Source organism: Coregonus clupeaformis, chromosome 12, assembly GCF_020615455.1.
Source record: "Coregonus clupeaformis isolate EN_2021a chromosome 12, ASM2061545v1, whole genome shotgun sequence".
NCBI classification, from domain to species: Eukaryota; Metazoa; Chordata; class Actinopteri; order Salmoniformes; family Salmonidae; genus Coregonus; species Coregonus clupeaformis.
Window position 1 is genome coordinate 62,172,035 of NC_059203.1, and position 18,463 is coordinate 62,190,497.

General features: G+C 41.0%; 1 protein-coding gene across 1 annotated transcript in view; it reads left to right on the forward strand.

Moving 5' to 3' along the window:
- The window catches only part of LOC121578487 (mucin-5AC-like), a 36,737-nt gene that overhangs the window by 6,642 nt on the left and 11,632 nt on the right, over window positions 1–18,463 (forward strand). Inside the window, exons 9-31 of the mRNA XM_045224020.1 lie at window positions 196–321; window positions 1,138–1,255; window positions 2,188–2,326; window positions 4,673–4,773; window positions 5,138–5,211; window positions 5,452–5,589; window positions 5,863–6,027; window positions 6,718–6,812; window positions 7,198–7,324; window positions 8,008–8,111; window positions 8,734–8,885; window positions 9,062–9,096; window positions 9,231–9,352; window positions 10,211–10,362; window positions 10,472–10,610; window positions 10,792–10,899; window positions 12,260–12,439; window positions 12,574–12,813; window positions 14,316–14,472; window positions 16,666–16,794; window positions 17,034–17,184; window positions 17,976–18,019; window positions 18,128–18,463. The exon at window positions 18,128–18,463 is cut by the window's right edge and continues 78 nt beyond it. Of these exons, the coding sequence (XP_045079955.1) occupies window positions 196–321; window positions 1,138–1,255; window positions 2,188–2,326; window positions 4,673–4,773; window positions 5,138–5,211; window positions 5,452–5,589; window positions 5,863–6,027; window positions 6,718–6,812; window positions 7,198–7,324; window positions 8,008–8,111; window positions 8,734–8,885; window positions 9,062–9,096; window positions 9,231–9,352; window positions 10,211–10,362; window positions 10,472–10,610; window positions 10,792–10,899; window positions 12,260–12,439; window positions 12,574–12,813; window positions 14,316–14,472; window positions 16,666–16,794; window positions 17,034–17,184; window positions 17,976–18,019; window positions 18,128–18,463 (3,132 nt within the window). The remainder of the gene's footprint in view (window positions 1–195; window positions 322–1,137; window positions 1,256–2,187; window positions 2,327–4,672; window positions 4,774–5,137; window positions 5,212–5,451; window positions 5,590–5,862; window positions 6,028–6,717; window positions 6,813–7,197; window positions 7,325–8,007; window positions 8,112–8,733; window positions 8,886–9,061; window positions 9,097–9,230; window positions 9,353–10,210; window positions 10,363–10,471; window positions 10,611–10,791; window positions 10,900–12,259; window positions 12,440–12,573; window positions 12,814–14,315; window positions 14,473–16,665; window positions 16,795–17,033; window positions 17,185–17,975; window positions 18,020–18,127) is intronic.

The following is an 18,463-nucleotide window of genomic DNA, read 5'->3' on the forward strand; positions in this document are numbered from 1 at the left end:
ATGCTTTGCCTTAGGTCATCTGTAGTGTCTTCTTCTTCTTCCAGATGCTGGTATTTACATTTACGTGACGGAAAACTGAGGAGCAAATCCCAATTTCCACTTAGTTGATGTCAATAAAAGACTAAAGTGAAAATCTGAAGTAATGAAGACTTGGAAACAGATTTCTGATTAGGGTTATTTGTCTGTGTTGAGCAGTGGAGACGTGTCCTTTCAACATGGAGTACCAGGAGTGTGCTAGTCCCTGCACTGATACCTGCTCCAACCCAGAGAGGAACCAGCATTGTGAGGAACACTGCACCGACGGATGCTTCTGCCCTGCCGGTACATGCACTAATATACAGAATACAACATCATACGTCAGCAATGTAACCATTTTAAAGTAGCTGAATACAACATCGGGGTTTCGAGTCCTCAAGTCAAAGGTTAAGTGTTTAATGCCAATTTCAATGCATCAGTGATTTTGGACCCACTGAATCTGATTGGTCAAGTTATTATTATCAGGTGACTAAATGATTTTATGTCATTTATGGAACCAGGTGACTAAATGTATTTAATGTCATTTATGGAACCAGGTGACTAAATGTATTTAATTTCATTTATGGAACAAGGTGACTAAATGTATTTAATTTAATTTATGTAACAAGGTGACTAAATGTATTGAATGTAATTTATGGAACAAGGTGACTAAATGTATTTAATGTCATTTATGGAACCAAGTGACTAAATGTATTGAATGTAATTTATGGAACCAGGTGACTAAATGTATTGAATGTAATTTATGGAACCTAAATGTATTGAATGTAATTTATGGAACCAAGTGACTAAATGTATTGAATGTAATTTATGGAACCAGGTGACTAAATGTATTGAATGTAATTTATGGAACCAGGTGACTAAATGTATTGAATGTAATTTATGGAACCAGGTGACTAAATGTATTGAATGTAATTTATGGAACCAGGTGACTAAATGTATTGAATGTAATTTATGGAACCAGGTGACTAAATGTATTGAATGTAATTTATGGAACCAGGTGACTAAATGTATTGAATGTAATTTATGGAACCAGGTGACTAAATGTATTGAATGTAATTTATGGAACCAGGTGACTAAATGTATTGAATGCCTTTCTCATAGGAACCGTGTTTGATGACCTCAATCTGACTGGCTGTGTAGCTGTGAACCAGTGCTCTTGTCTCCACAACGGACAGTCTTACCAGCCTGGACAATCATTCTCAAGAACATGCCAGACATGGTAAGAGCTGCACTGTATTTATATACACTGAATTATTGTGTGTGTGTGCGAGCCGGATGTGTTGAGCCGGATGTGTTGAGCCGGATGTGTTGAGCGGGATGTGTTGAGCCGGATGTGTTGAGCTGGATGTGTTGAGCCGGATGTGTTGAGCCGGATGTATTGAGCCGGATGTGTTGAGCTGGATGTGTTTAGCCGGATGTGTTGAGCTGGATGTATTGAGCCGGATGTGTTGAGCTGGATGTGTTGAGCCGGATGTGTTGAGCCGGATGTATTGAGCCGGATGTGTTGAGCTGTATGTGTTTAGCCGGATGTGTTGAGCTGGATGTATTGAGCCGGATGTGTTGAGCTGGATGTGTTGAGCTGGATGTGTTGAGCTGGATGTGTTGAGCTGGATGTGTTGAGCCGGATGTGTTGAGCCGGATGTGTTGAGCTGGATGTGTTGAGCTGGATGTGTTGAGCTTGATGTGTCGAGCCGGATGTGTTGAGCCGGATGTGTCGAGCTGGATGTGTTGAGCTGGATGTGTTGAGCCGGATGTGTTGAGCCGGATGTGTTGAGCCGGATGTGTTGAGCCGGATGTGTTGAGCTGGATGTGTTGAGCTGGATGTGTTGAGCCGGATGTGTTGAGCCGGATGTGTTGAGCCGGATGTGTTGAGCCGGATGTGTTGAGCCGGATGTGTTGAGCTGGATGTGTTGAGCTGGATGTGTTGAGCTGGATGTGTTGAGCTGGATGTGTTGAGCCGGATGTGTCGAGCTGGATGTGTTGAGCTGGATGTGTTGAGCTGGATGTGTTGAGCTGGATGTGTTGAGCTGGATGTGTGCGTGTGTGTTGAGCCGGATGTGTGCGTGTGTGTCTATGTGTGTTGAGCTGGATGTGTGCGTGTGTGTCTATGTGTGTGTGCTGCAGGCTAAACTGACTGTCTCTCTCCATTAGTACCTGTAACCAAGGCCAGTGGAGTTGTACAGATCTAGATTGTCCAGCTACCTGCTCCATAGTGGGAGGTTCCCACATCACCACCTATGATGGGAAAGACTACACCTTCCATGGAGACTGCTCATATGTCCTGTCCAAGGTAGGGATCTAAACTAACGTATGGAGACTGCTCATATGTCCTGTCCAAGGTAGGGATCTAAACTAACGTATGGAGACTGCTCCCGCTGTATGTCCAAGGTATGGATCTAAACTAACGTATGGAGACTGCTCCCGCTGTATGTCCAAGGTAGGGATCTAAACTAACGTATGGAGACTGCTCCCGCTGTATGTCCAAGGTAGGGATCTAAACTAACGTATGGAGACTGCTCCCGCTGTATGTCCAAGGTAGGGATCTAAACTAACGTATGGAGACTGCTCCCGCTGTATGTCCAAGGTAGGAATCTAAACTAACGTATGGAGACTGCTCCCGCTGTATGTCCAAGGTAGGGATCTAAACTAACGTATGGAGACTGCTCCGCTGTATGTCCAAGGTAGGGATCTAAACTAACGTATGGAGACTGCTCCCGCTGTATGTCCAAGGTAGGGATCTAAACTAACGTATGGAGACTGCTCCCGCTGTATGTCCCAAGGTAGGGATCTAAACTAACGTATGGAGACTGCTCCCGCTGTATGTCCAAGGTAGGGATCTAAACTAACGTATGGAGACTGCTCCCGCTGTATGTCCAAGGTAGGGATCTAAACTAACGTATGGAGACTGCTCCCGCTGTATGTCCAAGGTAGGGATCTAAACTAACGTATGGAGACTGCTCCCGCTGTATGTCCCAAGGTAGGGATCTAAACTAACGTATGGAGACTGCTCCCGCTGTATGTAAAAGGTAGGGATCTAAACTAACGTATGGAGACTGCTCCCGCTGTATGTCCAAGGTAGGGATCTAAACTAACGTATGGAGACTGCTCCCGCTGTATGTCCAAGGTAGGGATCTAAACTAACGTATGGAGACTGCTCCCGCTGTATGTCCAAGGTAGGGATCTAAACTAACGTATGGAGACTGCTCCCGCTGTATGTCCCAAGGTAGGGATCTAAACTAACGTATGGAGACTGCTCCCGCTGTATGTCCCAAGGTAGGGATCTAAACTAACGTATGGAGACTGCTCCCGCTGTATGTCCAAGGTAGGGATCTAAACTAACGTATGGAGACTGCTCCCGCTGTATGTCCAAGGTAGGGATCTAAACTAACGTATGGAGACTGCTCCCGCTGTATGTCCAAGGTAGGGATCTAAACTAACGTATGGAGACTGCTCCCGCTGTATGTCCAAGGTAGGGATCTAAACTAACGTATGGAGACTGCTCCCGCTGTATGTCCAAGGTAGGGATCTAAACTAACGTATGGAGACTGCTCCCGCTGTATGTCCAAGGTAGGGATCTAAACTAACGTATGGAGACTGCTCCCGCTGTATGTCCAAGGTATGGATCTAAACTAATGTACGGAGTGATATTAGTGCCAACAGAAATATTGAATACAAATTTGATTTCTTAACACAAATTATTCAATTCAGATTCCATTTCAGTTGGCACTGATATGTCTCCATACTAATGCATACTGTATGTTTAGTAGATTTAACTCCTGACTCGCTAGCGAACATGTACTGGCCCACGAGCGGGCCACATCCGGCATAGATTGCGGCCGACAGGTGGCATCCACTTGCATTGGCGGTGCTTGTACATACCATTGCTATCACTATCCATATTCATCTCATAAATAAAAAATCTAACTTTTCAATCAAGTTGCACCATAATATACACTGCCTTCATTCACACCCCTTGACCTTTTCCACATTTTGTTGTGTAACAGCCTGAATTAAAAATGGATTAAATAGTGTGTTTTTTTTGTCACTGGCCTACACACAATATCCCATAATGTCAAAGTGGAATTATGTTTTTCAAAAATGTATTTAAAAGAAAAAGCTGAAATGTCGAGTCAATAAGTATTCAACCCCTTTATTATGGCAAACCTTAAGTTCAGGAGTAAAAATGTGCTTAACAAGTCACATAATATATTGCATGGACTCACTCTGTGTGCAATAATAGTGTTTAACATGATTTTTGAATGACTACCTCATCTCTGTACCCCACACATACAATTATCTGTAAGGTCCCTCAGTCGTGCAGTCAATTTCAAACACAGGTTCAACCACAAAGACCAGGGAGGTTTTCCAATGCCTCGCAAAGAAGGGCACCTATTGGTAGATGGGTACACATTTAAAAAGCAGACATTGAATATCCCTTTATTTTTATTTTTTATTATTATTATTATTATTATTATTTAATTCATTACAACAAAATGCAGAATAAGTCAAGGGGTGTGAATACATTCTGAAGGAACTGTAATTCCCTAGAACTGAAAGTATGCAAGTAGTAAGTAGTGTGTTAAAAATAATGAGTTTCCTTAACTTTACTGTCATACCTTGTGCCAATTGTCCCCAGCAAACCAACAACACTGCTTTCACAGTCCTGGGTGACATAGTGAAATGTGGAAATACGGACACTGAGACCTGCCTAAAGGCTGTGACCCTGGTGATTCCAGAGTCCAAGGTAAGTTAGCCTCTCTGCAGTGACACACCCACCTGATAGTGTCATATTAAAATATATCAACATCAAACCATGTTGTATATGTTTAGAGAAAAAAAGCTCAACGTTGAGACTTCTCCTGCTGCCAGTAACTCTTATCACCACTTCAGGGCCAATTCTATTTCAATTCCAGTCAATTCAGGCAGTAAACTGAAATCCCAATTCCAATTCTCTTCATTGTTTTTCAGTGAGGAACATTTGGAATTGGTATTGGAATTAGGCTCTGGATAAGAGCGTCTGCTAAATGACTAAAATGTAAATGTAAATGTTTACTTTCTGTATTGAATGGAATTGACTCCACACTCCTTATCACCAGGGGAGTCTCTCGATCGTCATCGAGGCCAGTGGAAGGGTCTTTGTCAACAAGATGTTTTCTCAGTTGCCGCTTTTCATGGGTGAGTTACTGCTTGATGGCAACTTGAGAAAAGGGATACAGAAATGTGATATCTGTGTATTTTCTTTTTGTCATTAATCAGTATAAACTTCTGTTTGAAACCCACCAGACATGTCACCCATTGAGTTGTCTCTTTTTTCTTAGCATCATGTAACACCAATAGCGTCCCACAACACAACGGGGGAGCTAAAAGTTAATGGTCCCCCAGATTGTGACTGGAACTTGTGTATATTTTCCACAGCGAATGTAACAATCTTTCAGCCCTCTACGTTCTACATCGTTGTGCATTCCTCTTATGGGCTGCGTCTTGAGGTCCAGCTAACTCCTATAATGCAGGTCTACATCATAGCTAGCAGCTCCCACAAGGAACAAACCCAGGGTATGTTTCTCTCAGTTCATTCAACGTCTTCGTGAAAGATAAGCGTCTTTGGGTCTTTGAAAAGCGCTATATAAATCCCATGCATTGTTATTATAAAAGCTGATTGGTTGTCAAACTATTGTTAATGTAAAATACCACTTGGGGGGGTTCAGTCAAACCTCATCTGAAACAATTATTAATAAACTAACAATACTTGATGCATTGCATCTTTAGTCAATGTTAGTTTTAACCACTTTAATGAATCTGTTATATTGTTTTGTACCTCTTATCCAGGTCTTTGCGGAGACTTTAACAGCGTCCAAGCTGACGACTTCAGGACCATCAATGGACTGGTGGAAGGAACCTCTGTGACGTTCGCCAACACGTGGAAGACCAAAGCAAGCTGTCCTGATGTGACACAGAACTTTGAGATCCCATGCAGTCTGAGTGTAGAGAACGGTACTCCTTCGACCTCTTTAAAAACACTAACGTATGTCTAATGCAGCGGTTCTCAAACTAGGGGTCGTGAACCCATGTGGGGTCGCCTGATATGAAAAAAGGGTCGTGGGAGAATTTCCAAAATACCCCAAAGTATATACACTGAACAAAATATAAACGCAAAACATGACAAGTGTTGGTCCCATGTTTCATGAGCTGAAATAAAAGATCCCAGAAATTTTCCATAAACACAAAAACGTATTTCTCTTAAATTTGGTGCACAAATTTGTTTAAATCCCTGTCAGTGAGCATTTCTCCTTTGCCAAGATAATCCATCCATCTGGGGTCCATAAAAGGCCACTCTACCCCAGTGGTAGAAAAAGGATCACTCTACCCCAGTGGTAGAAAAAGGATCACTCTACCCCAGTGGTAGAAAAAGGATCACTCTACCCCAGTGGTAGAAAAAGGATCACTCTACCCCAGTGGTAGAAAAAGGATCACTCTGTGCATAGATCAGAGTTTATTTTCCAACTAAACATTTGTATTGTTTGCTTATGTTTCGGCGTCGAGAGCCTTTATCAAGGCCTTGGGACACTTTTTGGGGATGACACTTACGTATGTCTACTGAGATGCACAGTAAAGCCTAGATAAAAACTCTTTGTACTTTGTGCTTAAATGTTAAATGTTGCTCATATCTCATATGTTTTACAGAGAGATATGCCAAGCACTGGTGCTCGATGCTGTCCGATCCTGCAGGAATATTTTCCCAATGCCACACTGAGATCAACCCAAAGTACTACAAGGAAGTAAGTATGATGATTTTAATTTGTCAAATGCTCTTTCATTACAGAGTTATCCCAAAGCTCTATCATTCAAGAAGTTCTATATTAAAATGTATCATTTTAATTTATTACTAAATGTAACCTAATGTAGATCTCAAAACATGTAATCAGATTTTTCAAGATGTTTTCAAATACTATTGTCCTGTGCTTGTGTGTGATTTCAGAAAACAGTAGTTTTCTTCATTAACACATCATATATCTGAACTATCTTCTATTTCTCCTTCTTCTTCTTCTTCTTCTTCTTCTTCTTCTTCTTCTTCTTCTTCTTCTTCTTCTTCTTCTTCTTCTTCTTCTTCTTCTTCTTCTTCTTCTTCTTCTTCTTCTTCTTCTTCTTCTTCTCTCCCTATAGATCTGCCTATATGACAGCTGTAACTGTGAGAGGAGTGAGGAGTGCATGTGTGCTGCAGTCTCCTCCTATGTCCGTGCATGTGCTGCTGCAGGTGTCCTGCTCAGTGGATGGAGAAACACCACCTGTGGTAAGATAAACATCAGAGAACCCCCAAAATGAATTAATGAATTAATGAAGGGTTTCCCCTTATATTAACCCACTGTGTTCAGGGTTTCCCCTTTATATTAACCCACTGTGTTCAGGGTTTCCCCTTATATTAACCCATTGTGTTCAGGGTTTCCCCTTATATTAACCCACTGTGTTCAGGGTTTCCCTTTATATTAACCCACTGTGTTCAGGGTTTCCCCTTATATTAACCCACAGTGTTCAGGGTTTCCCCTCCTATTAACCCATTGTGTTCAGGGTTTCCCCTCCTATTAACCCACTGTGTTCAGGGTTTCCCTTTATATTAACCCACTGTGTTCAGGGTTTCCCCTCCTATTAACCCACTGTGTTCAGGGTTTCCCTTTATATTAACCCACTGTGTTCAGGGTTTCCCCTTTATATTAACCCACTGTGTTCAGGGTTTCCCCTTTATATTAACCCACTGTGTTCAGGGTTTCCCCTTTATATTAACCCACAGTGTTCAGGGTTTCCCTTTATATTAACCCACTGTGTTCAGGGTTTCCCCTCCTATTAACCCACTGTGTTCAGGGTTTCCCCTTATATTAACCCACTGTGTTCAGGGTTTACCCTCTTATTTTAAAACAAAATAAAAGAAATACCCCAAAACATATAATGAAATGTTGAATCACCATACTGTTTCCACAGGGAAGTACACCTCTCTCTGCCCCGACACAATGGTCTATGACTACACCATGACCAGCTGTGACCGCACCTGTCGTTCACTGAGCCAGCCAGACTTTACCTGCCAGGTACATTCACATGGACATCTCATTTCTATCACTTTTATTTATTTAATATTATTATTATTATTCATTTTATCAATGTCTTGGTGTCTAAGATTGTTGTTGTTGTTTTCTCGTTGTTGTCTTGTTGTTGTTGTTGTGTGTGTTGTTGTCTTGCTGTTGTTGTGTATGTTGTTGTTGTCCTGTTGTTGTTGTTGTTCTGTATGTTGTTGTTGTCTTGTAGTTGTGTATGTTGTTGTTGTCTTATTGTTCTTGATGTCTTGTTGTTGTTGTGTATGTTGTTGTTGTTGTTGTCTTTGTTGTGGTCTTGTTGTTGTTGTCTTGTTGTTGTTGTGTATGTTGTTGTTGTTGTTGTCTGGTTGTTGTGTGTGTTGTTGTCTTGTTGTTGTTGTTGTGTATGTTGTTGTCTTGCTGTTGTTGTGTATGTTGTTGTTGTCCTGTTGTTGTCTTATTGTTGTTCTTGATGTCTTGTTGTTGTTGTTGTGTATGTTGTTGTTGTTGTTGTCTTTGTTGTGGTCTTGCTGTTGTTGTCTTGTTGTTGTTGTGTATGTTGTTGTTGTAGTTGCAGACATGCCCAAAGTAATTTCCCCTCAGGGATAAAATAACGTTTTTTAATTGAATTGAACAGTTAGACCATGTGCCTGTGGATGGCTGTGGCTGTGCAGAGGGAACCTACCTGAATGACCAGGGAGACTGTGTCCCTGCATCACTCTGCTCCTGCTACTATGGAGCCACGGTAGTACCCCCTGGAGAGGTCACCAGGATCTATGGGACTACTTGGTGAGGACTTGCTTGGCATGTGAAAGAAAATCTCAGAAAATCAGATGGTCTTCTTTGTCGTGGCTCTATTCAAATATTTAGAAATCGACTGTCTTCTTCTCAAGTCTTGGTTTACTGCAAGAGGCATGCTAAACCATGCTTAACCCCCTCCTCTTGTACCCCTCTTAACCACCCAGCTCATGCAGACAAGGGAAATTAAGTTGTGTTGGAGAACAAAAACATTCATGTGAGTACGACGAAATTCGGAAACACATCTTTATTTGCCAAATACAGTAAATCACTTCACAACCAAGACTCTATAGTTGAGTCATGAACAAGGAAGTTGAGTCCCTACTAACCTATAAAGCCTACTTTTGTTCCCTACAGCCTGTGAAGAACCAATGGGTTTCTTCAACTGCTCCAGTGCAGGGCCCGGAGCCAAGGGCTCAGAGTGCCAGAAGAGCTGTCAAACACTAGACAGTCAATGTGTAAGTCTACAATGGGACATGCCTTACAACACGTTTAATAAAAACATGCCTTACAACACGTTTAATAAAAACATGCCTTACAACACGTTTAATAAAAACATGCCTTACAACACGTTTAATAAAAACATGCCTTACAACACTGCCTTACAACACGTTTTAATAAAAACACGCCTTACAACACTGCCTTACAACACGTTTAATAAAAACATGCCTTACAACACGTTTGAATAAAAACATGCCTTACAACACGTTTAATAAAAACATGCCTTACAACACGTTTTAATAAAAACATGCCTTACAACACTGCCTTACAACACGTTTAATAAAAACACGCCTTACAACACGTTTAATAAAAACATGCCTTACAACACGTTTAATAAAAACATGCCTTACAACACGTTTAATAAAAACATGCCTTACAACACGTTTAATAAAAACATGTCTTACAACACGTTTGAATAAAAACATGCCTTACAACACGTTTAATAAAAACATGCCTTACAACACATTTTAATAAAAACATGCCTTACAACACATTTTAATAAAAACATACAAGGACAATGTTATGTTACCACAGTCTCAGATTGATCAAATTATTTATAACCTTAGACATAGCTAGGCCCAGGATCCAAACGACATCCTCCGATGGTGCACTGAGATTGACTTTTTAGAAGGTTTCTGTTTGAGCAGAGAAACTGATCTCCACGAACATCAAGGAGATCATCTTTAAAAGTCCTTTCAAACACTTGATCCATTTGACAAATAATGCCCACATGTCATTCCCAGGGACATACAGGCACACTGTCAACTTAAATATCAGTCCTTCCCTATTTCATGTCATTTCATTGTGTGTTCCAGATCAGTGCAGACTGTGTATCAGGCTGTGTTTGTCCTGCTGGTCTGCTGTCTGATGGGAATGGAGGATGCATCGAGGAGGACCTATGTCCCTGTTCTCACAATGGAGTCTACTACCAACCTGGACAGACACTCAAAGTAGACTGCAATACCTGGTAACATCGGCTTCTGCCCCTCCTCTTCCTCTTTTGGATATTTTCAAATACAAGTGTCAAATGTTTCCCTCTAAAATCTTGACATGTGATCATGTTTGCATCACTGCAGCACTTGCAAAGGGAGGAAATGGCATTGTACCAATAACCAGTGTGATGGGATGTGTGCCATATATGGGGATGGGCATTTCATCACTTTTGATGAGGAAAGGTTCACTTTCAATGGAGATTGTGAATACACTCTTACTCAGGTAGGGCAATACTCATTAGCATTTATGATTAAGGAACAATACTTTGATTTTATTTTGTATTTTAATAAAAACCCTACTTTATGTACGGTCCACATATTTTCTAATTATTGATCAATATAAAGTAATGATAATAACTTGGCGGTAAAGGTTTTCTGATTCTGTGTTGTAATACATCCTGCAGGATTACTGCAGCAACAATCCAAACGGTACCTTTAGAGTGATCACGGAGAACATTCCATGTGGAACCACTGGCACCACCTGTTCCAAGGCCATCAAGCTCTTCTTGGGGGTAGGAACCACTGTTCATAAACGGCTTCATGAATGCATTAAAGGTGCAATAGACAAGTCCGGACATTTGGCACAATGTCGACGGTGGTGGCAGCGAATGTAATTGCATTGCTGAAGTCTATGCGTTTTGCTAGCAGGCTAGATTGACTGACAGAGTGCCTGCTTAGAATTGTCTTCGAGCAGAATTGATAGCAGCACAAAACCCCCATATGTATTTGTTACATTAGAATTTAAAATAGACATGTTGTATCTGTGTACAAACTGGGTAGTGTAAAACCCAGCACCACCACATTGTAACCCTGGACAGTGTAACCCTGGATAGTGTAACCCTGGATAGTGTAACCCTGGATAGTGTAACCCTGGACAGTGTAACCCTGGATAGTGTAACCCTGGATAGTGTAACCCTGGACAGTGTAACCCTGGACAGTGTAACCCTGGATAGTGTAACCCTGGATAGTGTAACCCTGGATAGTGTAACCCTGGACAGTGTAACCCTGGATAGTGTAACCCTGGATAGTGTAACCCTGGACAGTGTAACCCTGGATAGTGTAACCCTGGACAGTGTAACCCTGGACAGTGTAACCCTGGATAGTGTAACCCTGGATAGTGTAACCCTGGACAGTGTAACCCTGGATAGTGTAACCCTGGACAGTGTAACCCTGGACAGTGTAACCCTGGATAGTGTAACCCTGGACATTGTAACCCTGGACAGTGTAACCCTGGACAGTGTAACCCTGGATAGTGTAACCCTGGACAGTGTAACCCTGGATAGTGTAACCCTGGACAGTGTAACCCTGGATAGTGTAACCCTGGACAGTGTAACCCTGGATAGTGTAACCCTGGATAGTGTAACCCTGGACAGTGTAACCCTGGATAGTGTAACCCTGGACAGTGTAACCCTGGACAGTGTAACCCTGGATAGTGTAACCCTGGATAGTGTAACCCTGGACAGTGTAACCCTGGATAGTGTAACCCTGGACAGTGTAACCCTGGACAGTGTAACCCTGGATAGTGTAACCCTGGACAGTGTAACCCTGGACAGTGTAACCCTGGACAGTGTAACCCTGGATAGTGTAACCCTGGACAGTGTAACCCTGGATAGTGTAACCCTGTACAGTGTAACCCTGGACAGTGTAACCCTGGACAGTGTAACCCTGGACAGTGTAACCCTGGATAGTGTAACCCTGTACAGTGTAACCCTGGACAGTGTAACCCTGGACAGTGTAACCCTGGACAGTGTAACCCTGGATAGTGTAACCCTGGACAGTGTAACCCTGGATAGTGTAACCCTGGACAGTGTAACCCTGTCTACTAGTCTTACATTAGCAATAAAATGAACACATTCTGTTTCTTTCTTTCAGAACAATGAGATCATACTGGCAGATAAATCTGTAAAAGTGATCAAACAAGAGAATGGGGTAGACGTACCATACCAGGTCCACTCTATCGGTCTGTATGTTGTTGTTGAGGCTGAAAATGGCCTGATCCTCATGTGGGATAAGAAGAATAGCCTGTTTATCAAACTCAGCTCTACTTTCCAGGTGAGTGACTAGAATAGGACATATTCAACCAGTGACTGCACTGTATATTTGTTTAGCAATTGATCAAAGGGAATAGGGGAGTGTACTCATAATTAAACATGTGATGTTTTATTAACCATGTTCTCTCCTTCCAGGGCCAAGTGTGTGGTCTGTGTGGAAACTACGACGGTAATGGAAAGAACGACTTCACGTCCAGAAACCAGGAAGTGGTTGTTGACGCTCTGGAGTTTGGGAACAGCTGGAAAGTGTCAACTAGTTGCCCCAACGCTGATGTCATAAAGAACCCATGCGCTTTAAGATCATACAGGGAGTCCTGGTCTCTGAAACGTTGCAGCATCATCACCAGTAAAGTGTTCGCAGCCTGCCACTCAGAGGTACAGTAAACAGCAGATACTAGTCAAGATAGATTCAACACTTTATTGCCATACCAACCAAAGTTGTTAGGAAGTTGACGTAGTGCAGCTCAAATAAACAAAGACAAAAAGACACAGATATAGAGACGTTCATTTGCATAACCTATACATACAATAGAGAGTACAGCAGATACATTCTGGGGGGGGGGGGTTACATATGGAATTGTTTTAAGATGGTCAAACCATTGATCATTTAGCTATTTGATTTAGAAATGTAGGACCCCTTTAGGTTTCAAAAATATATATATTAAAAAATATTTGATAAAATATTGAATTTGGCCTTTACTACTGTAGCCCATAGAAACACATTGAATAACACTTTCATAAATGGCAAAAAAAAATACAGTCAAAAAATAAATCATAAGGAATGAAGTTTTGAAGTGTCTGACGTATATTTAGGAGATATAAGAAGCCTCAGGTTGTAGCCTCTGAAGATATCTTTAGCACAAAGATGCAATGCTTATTTCCTGTCTTTTTACATTTTGGGGTGGTTGTCATGGTAATGGCAGGTCATGTGCAAAAACCCCACTTTAGAGAAAAAAACATCAGATCTGAGCAGGTCGCATGGAGAATCGGGTTTAAATCAGGGTTGAGATCCACATATGGAAGTGGTATAAATCAGAGCTCAAAAGATCAGATTCCATGTTTTTTTTTGTTGTTGTTGCTGTTTACACATTAAGGACAAGATCAGATAGGTATCAGATATACACATAATTGGTAAAATATCTGAATTGGACTGCCTGTGTAAACACAGCCATAGTGACAGTGCATAAGTACAATAATATAGTTAAGGCTTCAACAAGAGTTCATAGACTTCACAGGGTCAATATGGTTAATGCTTCAACAAGAGTTCATAGACTTCACAGGGTCAATATGCTTAATGCTTCAACAAGAGTTCATAGACTTCACAGGGTCAATATGGTTAATGCTTCAACAAGAGTTCATAGACTTCACAGGGTCAATATGGTTAATGCTTCAACAAGAGTTCATAGACTTCACAGGCTCAGGGTCAATATGGTTAATGCTTCAACAAGAGTTCATAGACTTCACAGGGTCAATATGGTTAATGCTTCAACAAGAGTTCATAGACTTCACAGGCTCAGGGTCATAATAAAACCATATGGTGGAAATTATAACAACCGATAATTCTGTAGCACAAGTCTTGGGCTTACTGGTTTTCTAAAAGGTACACAATGACAAGCAAAGTTGCATGATGGTACATGGCAATCTTTCTAATAAAATTGGTTTGTCAATAATCATGTGAATGTGAATGTACACACAGTCACCAAAAAAGACAACAGCCAACAATAAAAGTAGCAATAAACAGAGAACAAAAACATAAAGTCAACCATCCAAACCCAATCATCATCATCATCATCATCAGGAGTTCATCTGTAGTCTGTTCAACAAGCAAGGCAATGCATTGAATAAATAAATGATGGCTAAATGCATCTTCCTAAAAGGTGGACCCCACCCCATTCCATGATGCCTGTGTGAGGGACTCGTGTGCCTGTGACACTGGGGGAGACTGTGAATGTTTCTGTACCGCTGTAGCAGCCTACGCCCAGGCCTGCAACGAGGCAGGGGCTTGTATCAGGTGGAGAACACCAGATATCTGCCGTGAGTCATTTGCTTTGAGTGGGACAATTGATTGATGGATAGGTGGGATTGTTTTTGCTATTGGGGCGAAATACTGATTTGTATGTGTAACTGTTTAATCATTCCTCGTTTGGGACCCTGGTTAAAATGTAACATGTTTTAATTTCCCCAGCTGTGTTCTGTGATTTCTACAACCCTATTGGTGACATGTTTTAATTTCCCCAGCTGTGTTCTGTGATTTCTACAACCCTATTGGTGACATGTTTTAATTTCCCCAGCTCTGTTCTGTGATTTCTACAACCCTATTGGTGACATGTTTTAATTTCCCCAGCTCTGTTCTGTGATTTCTACAACCCTATTGGTGACATGTTTTAATTTCCCCAGCTGTGTTCTGTGATTTCTACAACCCTATTGGTGACATGTTTTAATTTCCCCAGCTGTGTTCTGTGATTTCTACAACCCTATTGGTGACATGTTTTAATTTCCCCAGCTCTGTTCTGTGATTTCTACAACCCTATTGGTGACATGTTTTAATTTCCCCAGCTGTGTTCTGTGATTTCTACAACCCTATTGGTGACAGGTTTTAATTTCCCCAGCTGTGTTCTGTGATTTCTACAACCCTATTGGTGACATGTTATTGGTGACATGTTTTAATTTCCCCAGCTGTGTTCTGTGATTTCTACAACCCTATTGGTGACATGTTTTAATTTCCCCAGCTCTGTTCTGTGATTTCTACAACCCTATTGGTGACATGTTTTAATTTCCCCAGCTCTGTTCTGTGATTTCTACAACCCTATTGGTGACATGTTTTAATTTCCCCAGCTGTGTTCTGTGATTTCTACAACCCTATTGGTGACATGTTTTAATTTCCCCAGCTCTGTTCTGTGATTTCTACAACCCTATTGGTGACATGTTTTAATTTCCCCAGCTGTGTTCTGTGATTTCTACAACCCTATTGGTGACATGTTTTAATTTCCCCAGCTGTGTTCTGTGATTTCTACAACCCTATTGGTGACATGTTTTAATTTCCCCAGCTGTGTTCTGTGATTTCTACAACCCTATTGGTGACATGTTTTAATTTCCCCAGCTGTGTTCTGTGATTTCTACAACCCTATTGGTGACATGTTTTAATTTCCCCAGCTGTGTTCTGTGATTTCTACAACCCTATTGGTGACATGTTTTAATTTCCACAGCTGTGTTCTGTGATTTCTACAACCCTATTGGTGACATGTTTTAATTTCCACAGCTGTGTTCTGTGATTTCTACAACCCTATTGGTGACATGTTTTAATTTCCCCAGCTGTGTTCTGTGATTTCTACAACCCTATTGGTGACATGTTTTAATTTCCCCAGCTGTGTTCTGTGATTTCTACAACCCTATTGGTGACATGTTTTAATTTCCACAGCTGTGTTCTGTGATTTCTACAACCCTATTGGTGACATGTTTTAATTTCCCCAGCTGTGTTCTGTGATTTCTACAACCCTATTGGTGACATGTTTTAATTTCCCCAGCTGTGTTCTGTGATTTCTACAACCCTATTGGTGACATGTTTTAATTTCCCCAGCTGTGTTCTGTGATTTCTACAACCCTATTGGTGACATGTTTTAATTTCCCCAGCTGTGTTCTGTGATTTCTACAACCCTATTAGTGACATGTTTTAATTTCCCCAGCTGTGTTCTGTGATTTCTACAACCCTATTGGTGACATGTTTTAATTTCCCCAGCTGTGTTCTGTGATTTCTACAACCCACTTGGTGACATGTTTTAATTTCCCCAGCTGTGTTCTGTGATTTCTACAACCCTATTGGTGACATGTTTTAATTTCCCCAGCTGTGTTCTGTGATTTCTACAACCCTATTGGTGACATGTTTTAATTTCCCCAGCTCTGTTCTGTGATTTCTACAACCCTATTGGTGACATGATTTAATTTCCCCAGCTGTGTTCTGTGATTTCTACAACCCTATTGGTGACATGTTTTAATTTCCCCAGCTGTGTTCTGTGATTTCTACAACCCTATTGGTGACATGTTATTGGTGACATGTTTTAATTTCCCCAGCTGTGTTCTGTGATTTCTACAACCCTATTGGTGACATGTTTTAATTTCCCCAGCTCTGTTCTGTGATTTCTACAACCCTATTGGTGACATGTTTTAATTTCCCCAGCTGTGTTCTGTGATTTCTATAACCCTATTGGTGACATGTTTTAATTTCCCCAGCTGTGTTCTGTGATTTCTACAACCCTATTGGTGAGTGTGAGTGGCATTATCAGCCGTGTGGAGACCCCTGTATGAAGACCTGCAGGAATCCCTCAGGAACATGCTCCAGTCAGATCCCTGCACTGGAAGGTAACTAACAGCCCTTCATAACAGCTTGGGCCTTTGAATTAGACCATTTACATGCCAAGTTGTAAAACAAATGTACAGTATAAAATATGTAATGACTCTCCCTCCCTTGTCTATCTATACTGAAAAACTAAATACAAATATTTCAATATCGTATCCAGCTTTGGTGTTAGAACTAGATACCATGAGCATGATCTAATCTGTGCAGGTGTCCTGGATTAAATTGACTGTTTATCTTAAAGGTTGCTATCCAAAATGTCCTCCGGACCAGCCTTATTTAGAAGAAAGAACCATGAAGTGTGTCCCTATCACGCAGTGTGGTTGCTACGATGGAAATGGAACACGTTACAACGAGGATGACGTTATGCCTTCCAAGGAGAACTGTCAGAGATGGTATGTTTTTATATCAGCATTTTGACATATACATAGATACTGTATTTACATTACATAGTATTTAACATGGTTGGTATATTTCTATATACCTATGTTTCTGGTGAGATAAGGCGATGTCAATGGTCCCCCTACAAAGACGTTTTCCTACCATTCAACTGATTTAGCTTTTCAAAGATTGGGATTTGACCTGTTAGTACCTTATTGGGATTTGACCTGTTAATACCTTATTGGGATTTGACCTGTTAATACCTTATTGGGATTTGACCTGTTATTACCTTATTGGGATTTGACCTGTTAATACCTTATTGGGATTTGACCTGTTAATACCTTATTGGGATTTGACCTGTTAATACCTTATTGGGATCTGACCTGTTAATACCTTATTGGGATTTGACCTGTTAATACCTTATTGGGATTTGACCTGTTAATACCTTATTGGGATTTGACCTGTTAATACCTTATTGGGATTTGACCTGTTAATACCTTATTGGGATTTGACCTGTTAATACCTTATTGGGATTTGACCTGTTAATACCTTATTGGGATTTGACCTGTTAGTACCTTATTGGGATTTGACCTGTTAATACCTTATTGGGATTTGACCTGTTAATACCTTATTGGGATTTGACCTGTTAATACCTTATTGGGATCTGACCTGTTAATACCTTATTGGGATCTGACCTGTTAATACCTTATTGTGAATATAACATATAACAGTGCTTTCAAATCATAACAAATAACATATTATTCGACTTTCAAAGGTACTAAAACCCCCTGCTTTCTTTTTCAAGTCTTTGCTCATCAACTGAGGCCAATTGCAGCTATGATATCGAAGGTAAGGAAAACTGTTACAAACTGAAACATTAGCCTACATTACCAAGAAGGTAACATGACAAGATGATTACATGATAATAACTTGTTCACTGTGAAAATCACATTGCAGCCTGCCATTGTATATACGGCGGCAGCACATACCCGTATGGAGCTACCATATATCACACATCTGACGGTGATGGGACCTGTATTACTGCCATCTGCCAAACCAACGGAACCATTGTCCGGAATATGAAACCCTGCCCCATTGACACCACAACTCCACCAAGTGTTAGAACAACACAGATATCCACCCAAGCACCGACCACAACAGTATTTGTTTTCACAACTCCTACCACTAACCCAACAACTACTCCTACCACTAACCCAACAACAACTCCTACCACTAACCCAACAACTACTCCTACCACTAACCCAACAACTACTACGACTACCTCAACAACAA